Raw genomic sequence first — 21,759 nt, 5'->3', positions numbered from 1 at the left:
TGCCTTCTACAGCATTTCCCTCATCTCCAGCCCATAGGAAAAATGTCAGCTGGTTCCGCCTCACCCAAAGATGAAGTGAGCTGTAAGCATCTCCAAGCAGCTCACTTGGCTTTGGCTCTCAGACTCACTGGGGAGCAGGAATAGAAGTCATCCCTGTGTCATAGCCCTTCCTATCACCGAAGAGCACCTGCACTCATGAAAGTCTTTGCCAAATCCTACCTAGTCACACTGCTGATGCCACCTTGTACTGATGGCCTTGTCCTGTACCTGTAGAAGGGTTGGCTGTATGTTAGCTGTGCCTTTTAACTTTCCAATGTCTGGATGTGTGGGACCTTGCTCCTCCTGGAGCACCCAGCCCAGCTCTGCCAAGGGCTAACTCATTCCTAGTAATATTAAGAGTTTCGGCTCCATGTTTTAAACACAAACTAACCAATTTAAAGGCCATACCTCAACCACATTCTACACCTAGATCAGCCTATTACCTAGCAACTACCCACCTGCTATGATCACCCCAGGACTGAGTAGCAGACAACTGGGGGCAGCCCCCTGCCTCCACACTAGCTGACCCTGAATCTTTCTGCTATGCCTCATCTAGTTTCTCCTGAAGAAACTACAATAAAGAATCCTGAACACACTGCTCCCTCCCTGCTTTCTGGCACTTCCTCATCCGGCCCTACGGGGTGGTGTGTGATCCTTCCTCTTCAGAACTGTGAGCAATAAACAGTTTTTCTTACTGACGTCTGCAGATCTCCTGGCACCACTCTACCTGGTAAGTGTAAAATTTACATCTGAGAACACTGGCTTCCTCCACTGCCTTCAGCACTGGGACCTCTCCAGCATCTGGCCTCGTCCCATCATTTCCAGACTCCAATGGCAAGAGGGGACTCTGGACTCTACTCCTAAGCCCCTCCAATTCAAAGACTCAGCCCCAGTCACAGCATCCTCTCTTACCCTCATGAGCCACATTGGGTCCATTGACAAATCTCACTGGGGTCACTTCCAAAACACCTCTCCAATCAGACCTGCAGGTGAGTCTACTGTCCCCTTGTGTAGGCATTGCCTCGCCCCACACAAACCAAAGCACAGTGGCTGCCTCTGCCCGAGGGACAGATCTTAGAGCATAGGTGTGCTGGGTAGACACAAGATAAAGTCATCTGAAAAGAGGGAACCTCAATTAAGAAAATGTCTCCATAAGATCGGGCTGGGCTGTAGGCAAGCTTGCCAGTAAGTAGCATTCCTCTGTGGCCTCTGCATCAGCTCCTGCCTCTATGTTCTTGCCCTGTTTGAGTTCCTGTCCTGACTTCCTTCAGTGATGAACAGTGATATGGAAGTGTAAGGCAAATAAACCCTTTCCTCCCCAAGTTGCTTTGGTCATGGTGTTTCATCACAGCAAAAGAAATCCTGACTAGGAAAGACATTGGTACTGGGATAGTGGAGTATTGCTGTGACAGACATGACCATGTGTTTTGGGGATGATTGTAGAAAAATTTTGGAACTTTGGGCCAGAAAAATCATTGAGTATTCAAAGTTTGGTGAGCTGTTGGGGCTCGGAAGATAAGAATGTTGAGAGCAGTACGGACAATGGAGGCCATGCTTGTGAATTTTTTAGAGGGAAGCAAAGACTTTAACAGGAGATTTGTATGAAGAATCTGGTGTCTGATCAGCTGGAGCTGAAGAATCAGCTGGGGTTAACAAGAGACCAGAGTCACTAAAGTAAAACGTTGCTTTGCTGGGACAATTGATGCTGGTCAACTGGGGCTGAAGAATCAGCTACAATTAAGAAGAAACCAGTATTATTGAGGTGAAATCTTCTGGAAAATGTTTGCTCAGGGCTGACACACAGAAACTGTGTTTCAGAGAGGCCAAGGCTGCCAAGGTTATACCTCATGCTGGTAGCTCAACTTAGGGATATAAGAGTCACCCAGTTTTGAAGGCATGAAGGGGTCATGAAAAGCAGCTTAGGCTTGACACTGTGAGAGGCTGGGATAGGCCACTGGAGAGGGTGCAGCCTCAGTAGCAGTTGAAGCTCCAGGACTGAAGGGTCATGGAGAAGTTGAGGTTTGGCACCATGAAGACAGCTTAGGAGAGGCTATTGGTGAAAGTGCAGCCCAGTTGTTGTGGGATATCTTTCTGTACACTGTGAATATGTGTTGGACATAGGAAAACTTTTGACTACATTTGGCTGCCCAACGTGTTCGCAAGAGTTTCCACCTAAAACCTGAGAGAACTTACTAAAACGGAGCTAAGAGCAGCTTCCTAGTTCGTATTTCTCATGGGGGCGTGGTACAAAGATGCTGCTGTACAGAAATGCTGTGGCTTTTGAGCTTGAGCACAGCATGGTGGATTCCTGCCTCAGCACACAGAGGTGTCTTCAAGCCATGCAGCGTACTGTGTGGCAGATTTAGCTTTTGCTAGTACAGAAGAAAAAAAAAAAAAGGTTTCTGGGCTACATGCTGCTGGATCGAGGCATAGACCCACTGCTTCCCAGACTCAGTGAGGAGCATGGATCCCAGGGCTGGAGGTAAAGGTACCTCTGCCATGTTGGGAAGCTGAGAGGCTGAATCAACACCCAAGGCTGCCACTTCAATCCTAGCCATGCTGCAATTTAAAGCAATAGATTCACAATAAGGCAGATCCAGATGGAATAAACCTCTAAACGGTTTACAGTGTGTGTAAAAATATATGTAGGCTTGGAAGAGAGAGGAAAAAAGAGGATAGACAGTTATATAAAAAATAGATTGTCTTAAAAAATAAAGTCTTTAAAGAAACAGTAAAAGTAATATAAACCACATAAAGATGAAAATCACACAGAAAGTCTGGATTATATTGTCTTTGGATTTTTTTTTAAGATTTATTTATTATTATGTATACAGTATTCTGTCTGCATGTATATCTGCAGGCCAGAAGAGGTTGACAGATCTCATTACAGATAGTTGTGAGCCACCATGTGGTTGCTGGGATTGAACTCAGGACCTCTGGAAGAGCAGTCAGTGCTCTTAACCACTGAGTCACCTCTCCAGCCCCTGTCTTTGGGATTTTTAACTGCAGAAAGACATTTGATTATAAAGACTACTCAGTTGAACCAATATGTATATTTTTAAGGTATCGACTTCAAAATTTGTGTCTAAGGATATGTTGCTTTGAAAAACAGATTTTGCTTTTATTTCCACAGAAGATGAGAACCTCTGGATTGCTTCCAGGCTAATATGGTTGACCAAGGAAGACCCCCTGAGAGGTCTCCAGATGTTCCAACATCCAGAACAGCTTCAAGGCAACTAGCTCAGACAATGCAGCCTCACAGACTACTCTAGTCAGGACTTGGCCATAATCCTAAATTTTCTCAGGGTCACCATAAGATTAACAGTGCCCCCAATCAGCAGAAAGTAGCCTAGAACACTACACCCACATTCCCCCAAAACAGATTATGGATGTTTGTCTTTGTTTAGGTTGTTGGCTACAAATTGTTATTGGACATAGTCAATTTTTTTTTCTAAAAGAAGAAAGGGGATATGATATATGAATGTAGGATATAGATATGATAGGATGGAAGGGTAGATTATTGAATCTACTTCTAAAGAGCAACAACTTATTTGAAATGTTTTACATTTCTATGGATTTTAGTTTATTACAAATTTAAAGTTAATTTTGTTACACTGTATGTATTTCTAGTCTCGTTTAAGGTATCAGGTTTGTACAGTTCATTTGAAATTGCAATATATAATTAAGAAATACAGATGAATAGTCATCTATGATAATCAAACTTTTAGTCATATTAGTTAAGTTTTTTAGGTATATAGATGTACATTTCAATTAGGTAGGTAATCTTAAAACACTTCCAGAATATGACATTTAAAATGTTTTAAAAACTTAGACTTTCTGGACAGTGAGACACATCTGCTCCTGGCAGCACCAATTTACTTCCAAGAGGAAGATAGGCATTGAAGACATTCCATATGGAGTTTAGTTTCTTGGCACAAAATGGCCTGCTGGGCAAAGAACTGCTCTTGCCTGGACCATTTGATGATATGTTATACAGACTGGACATGCAAAACCCATGGAAAAAATGACCACTAAATTTTGCCAAAACAAGGCGAGATGGTCCTTCAGGTTCCTGCTTCACAGAGGAGACTGCGAAATATTCTATAGGATACAGGGAGAAGCAACTGAAAAAACTCTAGGCCTATAGGCTGAAGATGGATGCCCCAATGTTACAGAGGAATTTTGGATGACTGTCTAGGCAGCCAGCTGTCTCTGTCATTTCCAGAAATTTGGAAGTTGATTACAAAGCATTTCCTGTTTACTCAGGTAATATTATATCCTTCTGGGGTCTTTGATGTAGTTAAAGACTAGATAGTTATAATTTTCCTTGGTTATGATAAAAGATTAATTAGATATGAAACTTTAGACTCACAAATATAGGATAGATAGAATATTTTCTTTAATTTTGCCAAATACAAATAGACTAGATATTGTACCTGTAATTCCTGCTTGATAACTGTTCTATTATATGTAATTTTACTATGTTAAAGTTAAAACCTTTCTTTTTGATTAGACAAAAAAGGGGAAGTGCTGTGGGATGTCTTTCTGTATGCTATGAATATGTGTGGCTCCCATTGGATAATAAATAAAACTGTTTTGGCCTATGGCAAGGCAGCTTAGAGGCAGGCAGGAAATCCAAGGAGAGAGACAGGAAAGAGAAAGGCAGAGTCTAGGGAGAGACACCAGCCCATCGCCCAAAGAGCAACAAGATGTCAGCAGATTGGTAATGCCACAGCCATGTGGCAACATATAGATTAATAGAAATGGGTTGAGTTAAGTTATAAGAGCTAGCTAACAAGAAGCCTGACTCATCGGCCATTCAGTTTGTAAATAATATAAGCCTCTGTGTGTTTACTTGGGACCAAGGGACTGAGGGACGCGGGTGGGAGAGATTTGCCTGACTTCCAGTTATACCCAGTTGCAGCAGGAGACCCCAGCATTTTGGAAATGCCAGCACCATGGGATGACCAGGAAGAACAGCAAAGTGATGGAGTGAAGCTAGCTGGAGCCTATAACATAAGTTGTGCATGCTGCAGAGGGCAGAGCCTGAGAAGTGATCCAAGCCCTCTGGAAGGGCCCAGAAGATTGTGAGTGGGTCCCAGACATTGGATATTGACTTATTTACGCAATTGGAGCTCAGTTTTACTTTGATTTGATTTTGGTTCTTCCCTCTATAGGTAAGAAAATTTAGCCAAGCTGTGGTGGCACACAACTTTAATCCCAGCACTCAGGAGGCAGAAGCAGGTGAGTTCAAGGCCAGCCTGGTCTACAGAGCTAGTTCCAGGACAGCCAGAGCTACATAAAGAAACTTTGTCTCAAAAACTAATAAACAAAAAACCCAAACAAACAAACAAACAAAAGGATTAAACTTATTTTTTATTTTATATTAGCTCACAGTTGGGAGACTTTCAATTGTAAGAGATTTCAGACTTTTTTTTTTTTTAAGAGACTGAATTTTTAAAGTGTTTGAATTTGTAAGACTGGGACTTTTTAAGTATGTAAAATGTTTTATATTGTAATATTTATATTAATGTGTGATCTTGGAGATGAACAAGAAAGGGACGATTGTGGCTTTACAGTGATGTGTTTGTGTGTAAAGTTGACAAGGGGTCAGTTGTGCTGGATAGTTGTTTGTCAATTTGACACAAGCTAAACTTGTCTGAAAGGAGGGAACCTCAATTAAGAAAATGCCTTTAAAGCCGGGCGGTGGTGGCGCACGCCTTTAATCCCAGCACTCGGGAGGCAGAGCCAGGTGGATCTCTGTGAGTTCAAGGCCAGCCTGGGCTACCAAGTGAGTTCCAGGAAAGGCGCAAAGCTACACAGAGAAACCCTGTCTCGAAAAACCAAAAAAAAAAAAAAAAAAAAAGAAAAGAAAAGAAAATGCCTTTAGAAGATCAGGCTGTAGGCAAGCCCTGTAGGGTATTTTCTTCATTAGTAATTGATGAGGGAGGACCCAGCCCATTGTGGGTGGTGCCATCCCTGGGCTGATGGTCCTAGATTCTATAAGGAAGCAGGCTGAGCAAGCCATAAAGAGCAAGCTAGTAAGCAGCATCCTTCCACGGCCTCTGCATCAATTCCTGCCTCCAGGTTCCTTCCCTGCTTAAGTTCTTGCCCTCACTGCTTTTGATGATGAGCTGTTATATTAAACTGTGAGTGAAATAAACCGTTTCCTCCCCAAGTTGCTTTTGGTCATGGTGTTTCATCACAGCAATAGCAATCCTAACTAAGACAAGCCTCTTCCTGGCTTTCTATGGGGCCATGGTCTGTAGGCTACCTTTTATCTGCATTCGCCTTCTATATTTCCAGAGAATAATGACTTGTTAGTGTGCAGGTGCCATATCTAGAAGAGCAGCATGGGGTAGGTACTCAAATAATAGCCAATTTTCCTTTCAGATTATTCTGTGTTCTGTGGTTTTTGAGATGAAAACTCCTAAGTCTACAGTTTTGGGCCCTCATAATACCTTCCCCCAGGAATGTGTGAATTTTGTCTGTGAGCTCATCCTTGTCAAGAATTTTCTCCCATGTGAGCCTTGCATGCCTCCTTAAGAGGCTTTGTTGACTCTAGAAGGTCAGTATCTCAGCCTTGGCAAGTGTCTAAAATTTGTGCATGCATGCGCACACAAATGCATAGTACAGACTTCAAAGCTTTGATTTATTTTAAAGAGAATTTTTTTCTGGCCACAGTTCAGGGAGTCAGCCAGCTGTGGGTGGAGACCCTGTGGTGAGGAAAGACTTTCTAGTCTTTGATTCTTGGCTTTATTCAAGGAGCTCAGTTCTAATTGTATACCAAGCCTGTATTTAGTCCTTTCTCTGTTGCTAAAACAAAATGTCTGTGCCAGGGCAACATACAAAGCCCACAGTTTTGAAGACTGAAAGTTCAAACTGGACAGTTAGACCTCTGGTGAGGATCTAACGTGGGTGGAATCACAATGATAGAATGTGTGTGACAGAGATCACATGGCAAGAGGGACATCAGATTTAGGGGTTAGGTCACGCACTGTGTAAGACCATTATCAATCCCTCCTATAGACATACCCCTAATGACCAAACCATGAGACCCTACTACCTTTCAACACCACTACACTGAAATATAAGCCTCTGGCATAAGGATAGGTGTGGAACAACCCACATCCAAACCACAGTATTATAGTTTGAATCTGTAGTGTCCTCACAGCTCATGCTTGAAACACTTGATCCCCAATTGGTGGCACTATTTTTGGAGGTTCTAGAAATTTGGGAGGAGACAGGTTATTCAGGGTGAGTCCTTGAAGGTTTACCCATGTTCACTTCCTGTCTTTGCTTCCTGGTCTACTTTACTGTGATGTGGACAATGTCTGCCATGCACTCCCACCACAATTAATTGAGCTGCTTGGACATACCTCCCTACCATAGTGGACTGAAACTCTCTGAACCAGTGGGCCAGAGTAAGCATCTCTTCCTTCAAGCTGTTTCTGTCAGATACTGGGTTAGTGACTCAGGAGCAACAGCTACATCCAAGAGCTCAGTTCTAGTCTGTGGGCAGGTCCCTAGGCTTCTGTCAGGTTTGGAAGCCTCATGCTGTCTCCATGATGCTCTGTCAGAATCCCCTCATTCCAGTGCAGCTCAGCACTGCATTTTTGTGGTGGTTTATTTTATTCAGCAACCATGTGCATATAGAAAGACCCCTGTCTGTCTGTCTACCGCCTTGACCAGAAGATCCCCCATTCCTTTATCTTCATGGCCCAGCCCACCACTTGCAGCTTGAGGATTCTGCCTTGGGCAACTGGTTTGCTGTCCCTCATAGCTCCTGGGCTTCTCAGTCTGCTCCTTAGAGAGCATGCAGCCACCAAGCTTGCTGCTGGGCACCCTGAGTACAGGCAGTAAAGACCTTCTTGTTAAAGAAAAGTGTGTCACTTTCTGTACTTTGCCACCAACAGCTGGTTGTGCTGGCTGATGCTACCAGTCACCTCTCCCTGCAGCAACCAATGAAGCCTGTCCAAGAACCGAACCAAACAGGAAGAGATGGCAGGACAGTGGTAACAAGAAAGATGAAGAGAAAGGACAGGCATCCATACAGTGGCTTTGAAGAAAGCCATTGATTCTTGTGGAGCCTTTCAAGCCTAGTAGGAAAAGGCAGAATACATTTCTCCCAACAATTGTTGCAGCTCCTACATACAGGTTTCTATTAAGGGTTGATACACGGGCGGTGGTGGCGCACGCCTTTAATCCCAGCACTCAGGAGGCAGAGCCAGGCAGATCTCTGTGAGTTCGAAGCCAGCCTGGGCTACCAAGTGAGCTCCAGGAAAGGCGCAAAGCTACACAGAGAAACCCTGTCTCGAATAACCAAAAAAAAAAAAAAAAAAAAAAAAAAAAAAGGGTTGATACAATAACAGTAGTACTTAAGACATGACACATGCAAAGTATCTTAAATACTATCAATATAAATATAAAATATCATACTTACGTTGATTACCATTAACATGTGATACTAGGTGACAGGCATCAATCAAAGTGTCTCTATTAATTCTCCTAACACAATTATTTACTATTATGATTCAGGCACTGATGAACTTGAGGGGCAGAGGTTCAACAACTTGCCAAAGATTACATGCCTATTCAGTGGTAGGGCTCTATGCTTTATCTCCAAGTCTCCCTCTACATTGCCTCCTCTTGAGCCCTTTTGCATGCATCACCTTAGTCTTCAGAACAACCCCAGGTAGAATGATTATGACCTGATTTTTATAGCTCTGAGAAAGCAGGGAATTAGAGAAGCATGGCTGCTGGGGATGCTGTGAATGTGTTGCTCTGATTGATTGATAAATAAAATGCTGATTGGCCAGTAGCCAGGCAGGAAGTATAGTGTAGGTGGGATAAGGAGAGAGGAGAAATCTGGGAGGTGGAAGGCAGAGTCAGGAGATGCTGCCAGCCGCAGCCATGAGAAGCAGATGTTAAGATACCGGTAAGCCATGAGCCACGTGGAAACTTATAGATTAATAGAAATGGGTTAATTTAAGATATAAGAACTAGATAACAAGAAGTCTGCCACAGCCATACAGTTTATAAGTAATATAAGCTTTTGAGTGATTATTTTATAAGTGGGCTATGGGACTACAGGGGGCTTGGTGGGACCTGGAGAGAAACTCTTCAGCTACAAATGGCACCCAACATGGGGCAAGTGTTTCCACCTAAAACCAAAAAAAGAAAAAAAGATTCCAAAAGGGAGCTAAAAACATCTTCCTAATAGTCTCTCTCAAGTTAGTGGCAGCCTGCGGGCTTGAGCTACTCTATCGTGGGTTTATGGCTTGCGGGCTTGACCTGTATGCAACATGGCAGATTCCAAGCTGTGCAGTATGCTGCGTGGTGAATATAGCTTTTGCTAGTTAAAAAAAAAAAAAAAAAAAAAAAAAAAAAAAGGTTTCTGGGCTACACGCTGCTTTGATGGAAGCAAAGACCTACTGCTTCCCAGAGTTGGTGGGAGCCTGGTTCCCAGAGCTGGAGTTAAATGTAGTTCCGCCATGTTGGGAAGCTGAGGTGGGCAGAAATGCTACAGTTTAAAGCAATAGATTCACAATAAGACAGATTCAGATGGGATAAACCTCTGTATGGTTTACAATGTATGCAAAATGTATGTAGGCTTGAAAGAGAAAAAAAAGTAATATATACAATTATATAAAAAATAGATAGTTTTAAAAAATAAAGTCTTTAAAGAGAAAGCAAAAGTAATATAAAAAATAAGCCACATAAAGATGGATATCACAAAGAGAATCAGGATTGTGTTGTCTTTGGGATTTTTAACTGTAGAAAGACATTTGATTATAAAGACTGCTCAGTTAAACAAATATGTATATTTTAAAGGTACCTTGACTTCAAAATTTGGATTTCTGGAGCTGACCTAGCCAGAGCTAAGCATGGGCATGGTACCTTCCATCAAACACAGGCATACTTAAGATGTTAAACTCCTTGGGTGTCTCTCAAAAATAAAAAAAACAATTTGGTTTTTAAATCTGTACAGTTTAAAATTTTTCTTCTTACAGCATATTCATATTCCTTAGACAGTTAGGTCATACCCCAGACAGTATATCCAAAGTTGGCAACTCAAAATCTTGTTACATATGGCTTTAAAAGTCATATTAATTAACCTTAAGCAGGATGGGCAAACTTTTCTTTTTTTTTTTTGGTGAAGGATCAGATTATAAGTATTTTCAGCTGTGTGGGCCATGCCCCTGCTGCCACAGTAACCATAGGCAATGCCCTTGTGAACATATGAGAATGGGTGTCTTCCAATAAATCTTTATGTGCAAAAACGGATGATGAGCCAGATCTGGGCAATGGGCTGAAATTTGTTCATCCTTCACCTAGAGAAAATAGAGAGCTTTTCTAAATGCTCCTTCAGTGCCTCCCTCCAAATGTCCTATTCTAACACATAAGATCTTCCCACCATTTACAGGTAAGTCCTTTTATAGATATTAATCTCAAGGTACTATGTGATAGACAGAAGCAGGTCAGTGTGATGCCGTGGGTAGCTGTTGGGGTTGGGGAATGGTAAAAAGGGGATTATTCCACAATATGAACAATGTAAACAGTTAATAAGGGGTGGGGAGTGTGGTGTGTGTGTGTGTGTGTGTGTGTGTGTGTGTGTGTGTGTGTGTGTGTGTTGAAAAAGACTGATATGCAGTGAGATCCTGTCAGGAAAACATGTTAACACTGTGGCCGTCAGGGCCTACAGTCAAGCATGGATGAGAAGGTACATCATGAAGGATACTCACGACCAGTAGAGCAGCATGAGCAGGAAGGGACAGATGATAAGGGCCTGAAGCACCTGCCAGTCCCGGCAGAGCGCAGCCAGCCCCGGCATGAGGAACTGGCCTGCCATGGCCACGAAGCTTGCCACCATGGTAATCATGAACCGTTTTCCCGGAGGGCACAGCTCTATCCCTAGAAAACAAATAATATGGGAGATGTGAGTGCCACTTGCTTGCCTGATGGCTGGGGAGCCCCATGCTAGGATGTCATTGGATACATGGGGGAACTGAGGCCTGATGAGGAAGAGAGTGAGGTCATTGCTCCAGGTCACAAAACAAGCTGGTGGGAAGGACATGGCATTTATAAGGGCTCAGCTCAGGAACCATGATATGCTGCTTGTGGAGACAGTTTGCCTCTCTCATGATCTCCTTTCCTTTGCCCTTTGGCTTTGCAGAGCTTGCTGTGCAGCGGGTCCCCTTGCTGCCCATGTCATCCCCTTTCCTTCCCACCTAGGATATGCACCGGGGACCCTCTCAGCCTCTGCACGGGTCACCAGCAAGGTCTCCAATCTCTCCCCACCTGCATGGCCATCCTTGCTTCTCACCTCACACCAGCACTCAGTGAAGACATCTCTTCTGTGAAACCAGGACAGACTGACCACACTGCACAAAGTAAAAGCAAAGGCACCTGGGGTACACTATGACCTAGCAGGAATGTCCCTGTGCCATTTTGAATCCTGTTGTCCATTGGTGCGGGGATGTGGCATGTTCTTACCCAACAGTGGCCATTTCTAATTCATCAACAGAGCTGTGCAATGGAAAAAAAGTATCTGTCTTCAACCAAGACCCACTAAATGGAATAGACCATGATCTCTCCTGTCCACAAGAGCCCATTCTCTGCATTTGACCCTTTGTAAAACAAACAAACTAACAAACAAACAAAAAACAAAAAACTGTCTGAGCACTCATGGGACAATCCATATGGACCTAATACATGAATCCCTATAATAATGGCCCTTGATATTAGAATAAGTAGCTGGGTTCCACACACACACACACACACACACACACACACACACACACACACACACCTATAGACCGTGCAGATTTATTTGCTGTTGTTTTTCTACATTGTGCAATAGTCACTAAATTTTTCTTTCTTGCTTTTCTTTTGGGGGGGGGGTGGCAGTTAAAATGATTAAAAGAGAGAAAAAGAAGAAAGATCCCTTGGGAGAAAATACTCTTCCTGCCTTCAGGTCCAGAGCCTGTTCAATAGCTTGACCTTGTGGCTTGGTTACAGTAGCTTATCTGCTGGCTGTCCAGAGACCACAGCAGGACAGGAGGTCGAAGGCAGTATACAGGGGACAGATGAAAAGGAAAGTGGATAAATCACACTTGGCTACAAGGATATCATCAGTCCTAACGAGCACAGGGTACTGTGCCAGCCAGCGTCTACACCAGCTCACTGCAGAAGAAATATAATCCTGTCAGCAATTTCTGCTCCTCCCTGGCCACAAATAGTTATTATCACAGCTCCTGGTAAACAGGAGAAACCTGCTCTTACTGGATAGAGCGTATAAGGAACGTTTTTGTCATTGAACTAGGGAAAGAGGATGGCCGGGCCTTCCTGGGACATTTGCTGTGATATCACCTCTCTCTGTGTCACAGCCCACGGTCACTTAACTGGTACTTCTTAGCATGGCAGGGTGTGAAATTACTGCTCCGGAACAATAAAGTCTTTTCTGAATGGACTAATAGTTGTGGTTTTTAATTTTCACTCATTAAGAATAAGGAGACTCTTTATGGAAACCAGGAATCTGTATCAGCCAGAGTAGGCTCAATATTGGAGGCCTGACAGACACCAGTAAAAAAATTTAGCACACCTATGACCTTTTACAGAAGGCAGAGGGATGATGCTGGGGGAGCCTGATGGATTCGTGCTAATGAGTTCACTAGTACAACAGACTGTGCATTGTGTGTTGCTTTTCTCTTCACTACCTCTCTTTAATTTAGAGACACAATTATGTGAAAACACCTACAACTGCAGTAGTGCTCCATTGTCTGTGATTTTGTTTCTCATACTTTGGTTTTCTATAGTCAAACACAATCTGAAAATATTAAATGGAAATTCCATAAATAAACAATCCATACATTTTTTAAATATGTGCTTATAATTATTGTGCATGCATGTGCATGCACATGATGGGGTGAACATGCCACATTATACATGTAGATGTCCGAGGACAACTTTGTGGAGTAAGTCCTCTCCTTCCACCATTACATGGGTTTCTGGGATCAAATGTAGCCAGGCGAACATAGCAAGCAGTCTTACCTACTGAGCGGTCTCGCTGCTCTACAACCAGTTCATTTTAAATTGTACATAATTCTGAGGAGCAGGATGGAATCACTGGGGTGAATCGGCTCTCTGTCTAACATATCCATGCCGTGTCAGTCACCTGCTAGCTAGTCACTTAGGGATGTCTCAGTTTTCAGATCATTGACTATCATGCCATTGCATTTCACAGGTGTGTGTGTGTGTGTGTGTGTGTGTGTGTGTGTGTGTGTGTGATTTCTCTCCATGACATATGCATGGTATATAAGTTACCTGCTTGCTAGTCATTAAGTGATGTCTCAGTTTTCAGACTGACCACAATGCCATCACATCCATGGGTGTGAATCACCCCTCTGTCTGACATACCAAAACTGTATGTATCCTAACTGTTTAACATTGAGCAGTTTCAATTTTCAGAGTAACTGACATGCCATCCCACTCCATGAGAGTGAACTGTTCCTCTTTCCTACATGCCCACTCTGCAGAAGACCTTGCCCCTGGCCATTCAGTGACATTTCACTTGCCTGAAGGAGCCTGTGGTGCCACACAGCTTGTTCTCGGGGGACCCTTATTTTAAACATCATAATGGCCTCGAACCTAAGGAATAGTGATGCCAGAAATTCAGATACACAAAAGAGAAGCAATAAGTGCTCCTTTTAAAAGGACAGGTGAAAACCACAGAAAAGAAAAGATGTGTGGAGGTTCCTGAGATCGACAGGAAGAAAGCAGCACAGGGTTCACAGGGCTTGGTTCTTGCCCAGCTTCCAGGCTTCCCCTGTGGTCTTGGGGTACGCCGGCACCCATAAGGAAGGGGTTGGGACTGACATTCCATTCTTTCAGCCAGCACAGCTCTCTCGGTGATGCCTACTTTCACACACTAATCTATAGTTCTGTGTAGTTGAAAGAACAGTGAAACTTCCCAGATCAGGATCAACATTTGAAGATGAGCGAGGAAAATGGTGTCTTGATGGGCAGGTGACTCTGTAATCTCCCCTGGCTGCCAATGAGTTGTGATAGCTACTGTACTTATCAGTGTGACTATCAATATGACGACTGTTAAACACTCCTAACTTTTCTTCTGGAGGTCCTCTTTGTAAGTGGCTGAATGTTCCACTTCTTGTGCCCCGAGTGGGATCCACAGACCTGCAGTGTCTGCACCATATGTGAATGGGCCAGGCCTGGGGAGCCTACTTTTGAACAAGTTCCTTAGCCTAGCTCTCTAATTGCCTCTCACAGAATGTAGAGGATGGAGCTGTTTACTTTCTTCTGACCTCTCCACCTGCTTGTGGTTGGAATCCTAGCACAGACTTGATCTGACTTCAACAGGCAGGGGCACAGTGCGCCAGTATCTGCTAGTCTTGCTTTTCTGCTGGGGAGTTGCAGTGATGTCAGTGGGGCACAGGTGTGATCGTTTGCTGATAGCAACCCTTTTGTGCCTTAACTCACCAGAAATTCTTTCCAGACTGCCTGAATCTAACTATGGTATGATGGTAGCTATTAAAATGTGATGAAAACAAAGAGCAATTATCAAGGAGCCACATGCCTTTTGGGCTTGCTGTTCCTTTTGGAAGGTGAGAAATCAGGCTAGTTGAAAGGGCACAAAAAGCATCTATCAGCACCTGTGAGCACTAGCCCTGTGCAGCATTACTACAAATGATGGTCTGGCTATCACTCAGCTACTCTGGTCTCATCATCTACAGGGAGACGTAGTTGGTCTAATTTACTGTTTATCTGATCCAGTGATTTTTTTTTTTCAGAGTAGGCCTGAAGTTTGTTCTATAAGATAGGATAAAGGTAAGAGGAATAATGCTCCTTCATGCTCCTCTTTATATTTTATTTCATGGGAGGTCAGAACTGAGGTGTTGGGATGTAGTTCAATGGTTTAGCACTTGCTAGTGTAGAGCCCTGGATTCCCAGCATTGTAAGAAGCAAAGCAAAACAAAACACCAAAAGAGCAAGAAATAGAAACAGGTAAATCCCAGAAGACCACATCACAAATCTCATTATTAAAGTGACTTTTCCTCTCTGGCTGTAAGGGAGAAGGATTACAAGCAACCCTTAGAAACTGGATATGATGTTAATCCTCACTGTCAACCTGACTGAGTTTGAACATCAAGGAGACACATCACTGGACATGTTTATAAGAGCATTTCCAGAGAATTTTAACTGAGAAGACACACCCTGAATACAGATGACACTCAAAGCTCATAGTTAAAAAATATACCCCATGTTTCATGTTGATGTAAGACATCTCTCCAGTAGAGATCAGTGCTCTCAGTGACAGCGGGAACCACTGTCATGAAGCACAATCACCCATAACCTCTGAGTCACTGGCTCAGGACCTTTCTGTGTTAAACCATGAACACTGCGGTATCTTGGAGAACCTCAGCAGAATCCCAGAGCTCCTGCCGGTGTGGGCGTACAAACCACACACCTGCCTTCCGACCTTGTCCGGGATCTGAGTTAGCAAAGCTTTGACATTCTCCTCCCACATCCTCTGAAGCCCCACAGGCAGACATTCTCATTTTACTTTCCCCTGGAGTCAGCAATCCTAAGCATTTAGTTGAAAACCAGCAAGCAAGCAAGCAAACAAACAAACAAACAAAAAAACACAACCCGTAACATTGGATACCGATCAGAGAAAAGCAAGTCCCACCTATAATGCGCACATGAGTAGAATACAGCCTTTATTGTTTACTAAATACTTATTTTAGGAGGTGCTGGGTGCGGAAGCCAGTCCTCACATGGCCCATGCTGGGCGAGTACACTCTGCTGATCTGAGCCACACCCCCAGCCTGGACTTTGTTTTTAAAAATAGTGTGTGCGCTGACAGAAGGTAGGGAGAAATGCACATTCTCTTGGGATAAAGTGTTCTGGACTTCCTTAGCTCACAAGATTCTTCTGGATCTGGGTTGGCTAGCAACAAAAGGAATATATTAACGGGCTGACACTGTTTAAACCAGAGAACTACAAATTTGTAGAATCTGTGTCCTTGGAACAGAGTGTGCCTTGAAGGGGACGGGCTGAAGTAAAGACTGTGGCTGGTGTATGTGGGGGAGGGGCGGGTGGTCATGGCTGTAAGCCCCTTCCCTGCCTCTTCCAGGCTAGTAAAGTCAGCACCTTTGTGCTTCTGTTTCCTTGGGTCAATTGGAGATGATAATCACACCACATATGGTAGGTAGCTGCACCACACACGGAACAGTCAGCTCTAGGAAAGATCCATCAGTCGGACTTTCTGTTGTTGTGATACAAGCCCGAAGTGAACAATCTAAAGTGAGGAGGGTTTGTTTTGGCTCACGGTTTCATTCCATCGTGGCGTGAAGGGTGGACCGGAACAGAGAGCTCACTTCCTAACAGCCAGGAAGTATACAGACAGTGTCAGGCAAAGCCCAAGAGGCCACCTGGGAAGCCAGTCTTCTGGGTCAGCCTTTGTCCCGAGGTTGTGAGGGTGCAAGCGGGGTGAGGCTCACCAGCTGCCCCTCCTTCCTGTCACACAGATCCCTTTCTGGGACATGTCACCTTGGACATGCAGCCCTCACTCAGACACATCCTTTCTCCCCCTGCTCCTTCACACGCAGGAATCCAGGAAGAGCGGTCACGGTTCTGAGTGGAGGTGTGGTAAGGCTTGCAGGAGAGAGATACAATCACTGTTTCTGGTGAGCTGAGCAAGGAGACAGGAGAACTTCTATGGATTGTTCTACACACAAAGACCTTTCTAGGAAAGACAGCACTTGCAGTCCACACAGCCCACAACCCTGCCAGGCCCAAGACCTGGCTAAGTTGCATAGTTCAACTCTAACAACACAGGTTAGGGCTTTTCAAAACCCACGGTCCTTATGAATGGATTTACCTGCTCTCTCATAACTCCTCTGACCTCAGATAGATTAGCAGCCCATTTCAGCCAGGGGAAAAAAACAGGAAGACCCTGTTTTCTCAGGTGCTACCTCCTGTATCCCCAGCTCCTGTTCAGCCTTAGGGCCACTGAGATCACCTGGTGGCCACCAGACGCTCTTAGACCAGTGGTTCTCAACCTCCCTAATGCTGTGACCCTTTAATACATTTCTTCATGTTGTGGCGATCCCAAGCATAAAATGATTCCATTGCTGCTTCATAATTGTAGTTTTGCTGCTGTTATGAACGGTGATGTGAATATCTGATATGTGACCCCTAGGGGGTTTCAACCCACAGGTTGAGAAACACTATCCTGGAAGACTGCTCCATCAGTTTACACTTCAAGGCAGAGTTCTGCAGCTGCTGCCCCTGGCCCCACTGTGTGCCACTCTCCTCCCATTACTCATTCCTTCCTGCCTCTCTCTTCATTGTGTCTGGAAGTAGAAGGCAACATTTAATGATTACTGCCATGGGCAAGGACACAGGCTCTGAGATCCTGGAGACCAGCTCTTCAGCCATGTGATTGTGGGATCCTTATTATAGCCAGAGAGCCTGAAATTGCTGGGCACAGAGACCCAAATAGCATCCCAAGGTAGAAAGCTGCTATTATCACAACAGCTCCAAGCCTTCCCTTCCAGAGAAAGACGTCATCTTTCCTCTTGGTTAAGACCTGCCAACTGACCGGTATGACCTAAGGGATTGGAAAAGAACGGTTTTCTTTCTTCAGAGAAAGGAAAATCAAGCCAGGGGAACTTTTAAGTATTTCCTACAAATCACATTCTACTGTCTGCCAGCTATACAGATATGGACAGTGAAATGCCAAGTTGTAGAGGCAATGCATTACTAACTGTTGGTACCTAGCATATCACCAGTGCTCTGAGCATGGTAGGCCAGGCATGTCAGCAAGCATTTTAAAAAAATACATTAAATTCATTTAATATACACAGGTCTATGATGTAAATATGACTGTTAAGGTTCGTTTTACATAGAGGAACATGAAGGCTTAGAATGACTGAGAATCTTGTTCTAAATCTCACAATGAAGAAACAAAGTAAGAGTCTGCATGCTGCCCATGCTTTTGCTGTAGTCAGAAGTTGTCTACACATGGGCCAGAACCTAAGTTCTGAGGAGGCAAAGCTTCTCTGACTGCTCACAGATGTTCCTTAGAGAAGAACTATTCTTCTCTAGTTTTTTTTTTTAACCTGTGTCTTTTCCTGAGATTGCTAAAATTTTTGCTTTGTTTTCTTTTTTAAAAAATATTTTATTATTTATTTTTATTTTATGTGCATGAGTGTTCTGCTGGCACTGTATGTGTGCCTGGTACCTGAGGAAGCCAGAAGAGGGTGCCAGGTCGCCTGGAACTGGAGTTCTTGATGGTTGTCAACCGTCATGCTGGGAACTGAACCCAAGCCCTCCGTAAGAGCAGCCAGTGCTCTTCCTAAGTCTTGAGCCATTGCTCCACCTTGCACTTTGTTTTCCTGATGGTTAATTTTGAGCCAGGGTCTTGCTTTATAGCCCAGGCTGGCCTCAACCTTGTGATTCTAAAGCAACTTAGGGGAGAAAGTATTTCTTTTAGCTTGCAGGATACAGTCCATCATCAGAAAAGCGAAGGCAGGAACATGAGGCAGGAACCTGGAGGTAAGAACTAAAGCAGAAACCACAGGGAAACACTGTTTATTGGCTTGTCTAGCTAGCCTTTTTATATACCCTAGCACCACCTACCCAGAGATGTGGCACCCACAGTGGGCTGGGCTCCCCTACATCAACAGAATCGATCCAGGTGAGCTCTGTCACTGGCTCCACAGAAGTTGTCCTGACACATAGAAGTCATTAACATCCACACCATGCACTCATATACTGGTGACAACTTAAGGCAATATCGACCACAAAGGCATGGTGAGCCCTAAAGTTCCACGTCCTTTCTGGATGATACATGGTTCCCACAGCATTCTGTCTTTCCTTTAAAACTAACATTTCAATAGCTCAAATGAGGAACAAGGATTCAAATGCTCACTAGCTAATGTTTTGGCTTTACAGTCTCTTCTTTAAAAACAATGAGTAGTGTTTGGCAGCATGTGCTTAAGAGCTTGATGACACTTTTAGGCTCCTAATATTTGATAAAAGCAGAGAAAGTAGAGAAATGACTTTATATATCAGAACAACTTCATGTAAATGTGATTCATGCATGCCGGAGGATCTGTCTATTGTGCATTTTTAAGCAAGATGAAGGACCACAGAAGGAGCTGGAGGCTGCAGGGTTCAGAACACTGGATGCTGCCATTTAATTTTCACAGTAAAGATTCTTCACCCTCAGTTCCTCTGGTACTGGCTTGGCTCTGGGTCAAATTCACACTCACTATGGGATCATGGATGCATGATTAGATTATGCATTTGAGCAAGGGAAGCCTCACAGGTCTTTGAGCTGGAAATCCTAGAGGAGTGCTGGCCAACAAAATAACCCTGAGTCCCTTCCAACTGTACCTCATATCAACACTTCCAACTGAGTCCCTTCCAACTGTACCTCATATCAACACTTCCAACTGTGAGTCCCTTCCAACTGTACCTCATATCAACATACACTTAACTCCCCAGCTGCCAGAGGGCAGGGAAGATCTCCTAGCTTGCATTTCTTATGATCAGTATCTTTACTAGTGCTATTATTATTTTAAACCACATCTATTCATTTGTCGTGTGTGTGTGTGTGTGTGTGTGTGTGTGTGTGTGTGTGTGTATGCATTAGTGTGCTTGCATGCACTTCCAGGACACATGTGACATGGTATTGTGTAAGGGCGTGTGTGAAGAGGCCGGAGGCCACCTGTGGGGAGTTGGTTTTTGACTTCCTTGATGTGGACTGAACTCGGGTCATCAGGCTTGGCAACACGCGTCTTAAGTGAGCTTTTGGCACTACAGTTGTTATTTGATGAGGCTGTCAGGTCCTTTTCCTCTCTGTCTACCTCTCCTTCCCACTCACTCTCTTGTATTAGGGAAGGAATCCCAAGTCTTGTTGTATGCTAGCCTAGTGCCCTAACAGGGTTACACTCCTAATACTCCATCTTTGGTAGTATCTGCATTTTAAAAATACCTTTCCTGAGGCTGGAGAGGTGTGTTAGAGATTAAGGTAGCCTGCTGCTCTTGCAGAAGACCCGAGTTCAGTTCCCAGCACCCACATCAGGAGGCCTGCTTCTGTCTGTTACTCCATCTCCATGAGATCCAATGCCCTTTTCTAGCCTCCACAGATACCTGCATTTACATTCATACACACACACACACACACACACAAAATTTAAAATAAAAATAAATCTCTAAAAATAATTTTCCTGGGCTTCTTGCTCTTTATAGAGGACCCAGGTTCAATTCCCAGCAGCCATATAGTGGCTTCCAACTATCCAGTTCCAGAGGATCTGGAGCCCTCTTCTAACTTCAGCCATATTTTCCATTGTCTCTTTCCCCCTAGAGCTGCCCCTACTGCACCCACCCACTTCCCCATGGAATAGTCTCGGTGAAGAAGCCCAGTGACTTCTATCTTACCTAATTACTTCCCCATGGGACTGTTAATCTGCTCTCCTATGTCTCAATTTAATCTCTAAACTGGCAGTCTAACTGCCTGGTTAGCTCCAGGTTCACGAGTTTTGGAAGAAGATTCCACAAACGTTGTGTCTGTGCTTCAAGCTGCAGAGGGAAGATGATGACTGAGCCCGGAGACGTGGTTACTTTGTGGATTTACAGGCTGCTCCTCAGCTTCCGGTCCCAGCTTTCTTCATCAACATTCTCTTACCATCTACAGCTTCCCCTGCTGATCAGGGTCAGAATCGACATCCTCACTTGGAGTGCAGAACTGATCTGATTTTTCATTCTGTCTTTCCTTGTATATTGGTCTTCATGTTAGTTATTTTGTAAAGAAGAATTTGATTTTCCAGTAAGGGTCATTCCCTTTCCCTGAAAATGCAGTCACTTTGGCAGCTGCAGCACCATAGAGTTGCAGTCCCTCTGGAGGGTGGATGTCACTGTCACGTGTCACCTACCCCACTAACCCAATCCCATCTCACTCAGAGTAGAAGCCAAGTGTTCAGGATGGTTCTAGTTCCTCTGTGCGCTCTCTCTACCACACTGGCTTCTCTACGGTTCCTAGGTCTAGCAGGCATAGCCCACTCAGGCTCCTGCCCAAGTACCATTGTACTGTGAGGGACACTCAAAGGCCCCCGCAGCTGGTGATTCCTGCTTCTTGCCTCCCTGGGTTCCCGTCTTAGGGGCAGAGTTCTTTGGCTTGGAGATGTGCGTGACCACACATCTGTTGCTGCACCCTCACCGGGGACCACATTGGATATGTAGGTCCCAGGGCCCTGCTTAGACCTTTTCAATCAGAGAGTGGGGCTGGGGCCAGGAAGCTGGGATGACAGACTTTGTAGTGACTCTAGTGCACTTCCCTTTTAAGGACTGCTGTGGCATGCCCTCCAGATACGCTATTTAACTCTCCTTATAACTAGGGGGATGAGGTGCCATTTTACCAGTCCATTTTAGAGATGGCACAAGCATACAGTTGGGAGGTCTAGAGAAGGGACCTGGAATCCACATTTCTGTTCTCAGGGACCCCTCGAGAAGCAGGGCTCTGAATACTGTAGGACTTACAGTATAGGTGGACTTCCACACATGCCAGCACCAAGGTCCCTGGTTAATATTCCCTTAGCAGCACTGGCATATTAACACCAACAGCAACACAGGGTGCTGAAGGGTTTGCCACACCAGGTGGCCTACCAGCCTTGGCACCACTAGAGGCTG

General features: G+C 44.3%; 1 protein-coding gene across 2 annotated transcripts in view; it reads right to left on the bottom strand.

Annotated features, from left to right (window-relative positions):
* The window catches only part of Slc22a23 (solute carrier family 22 member 23), a 171,536-nt gene that overhangs the window by 38,151 nt on the left and 111,626 nt on the right, over nucleotides 1–21,759 (bottom strand). For both annotated transcript variants that reach the window (XM_059263199.1, XM_059263200.1), the window contains exon 4: nucleotides 10,785–10,953. In XM_059263199.1, the coding sequence (XP_059119182.1) occupies nucleotides 10,785–10,953 (169 nt within the window). The remainder of the gene's footprint in view (nucleotides 1–10,784; nucleotides 10,954–21,759) is intronic.

The sequence above is a fragment of the Peromyscus eremicus genome, chromosome 5 (assembly GCF_949786415.1).
Source record: "Peromyscus eremicus chromosome 5, PerEre_H2_v1, whole genome shotgun sequence".
Lineage (NCBI taxonomy): Eukaryota > Metazoa > Chordata > Mammalia > Rodentia > Cricetidae > Peromyscus > Peromyscus eremicus.
Note: the sequence above shows the minus strand (reverse complement) of the source record. Positions and strands in the feature narration are given on the sequence as shown.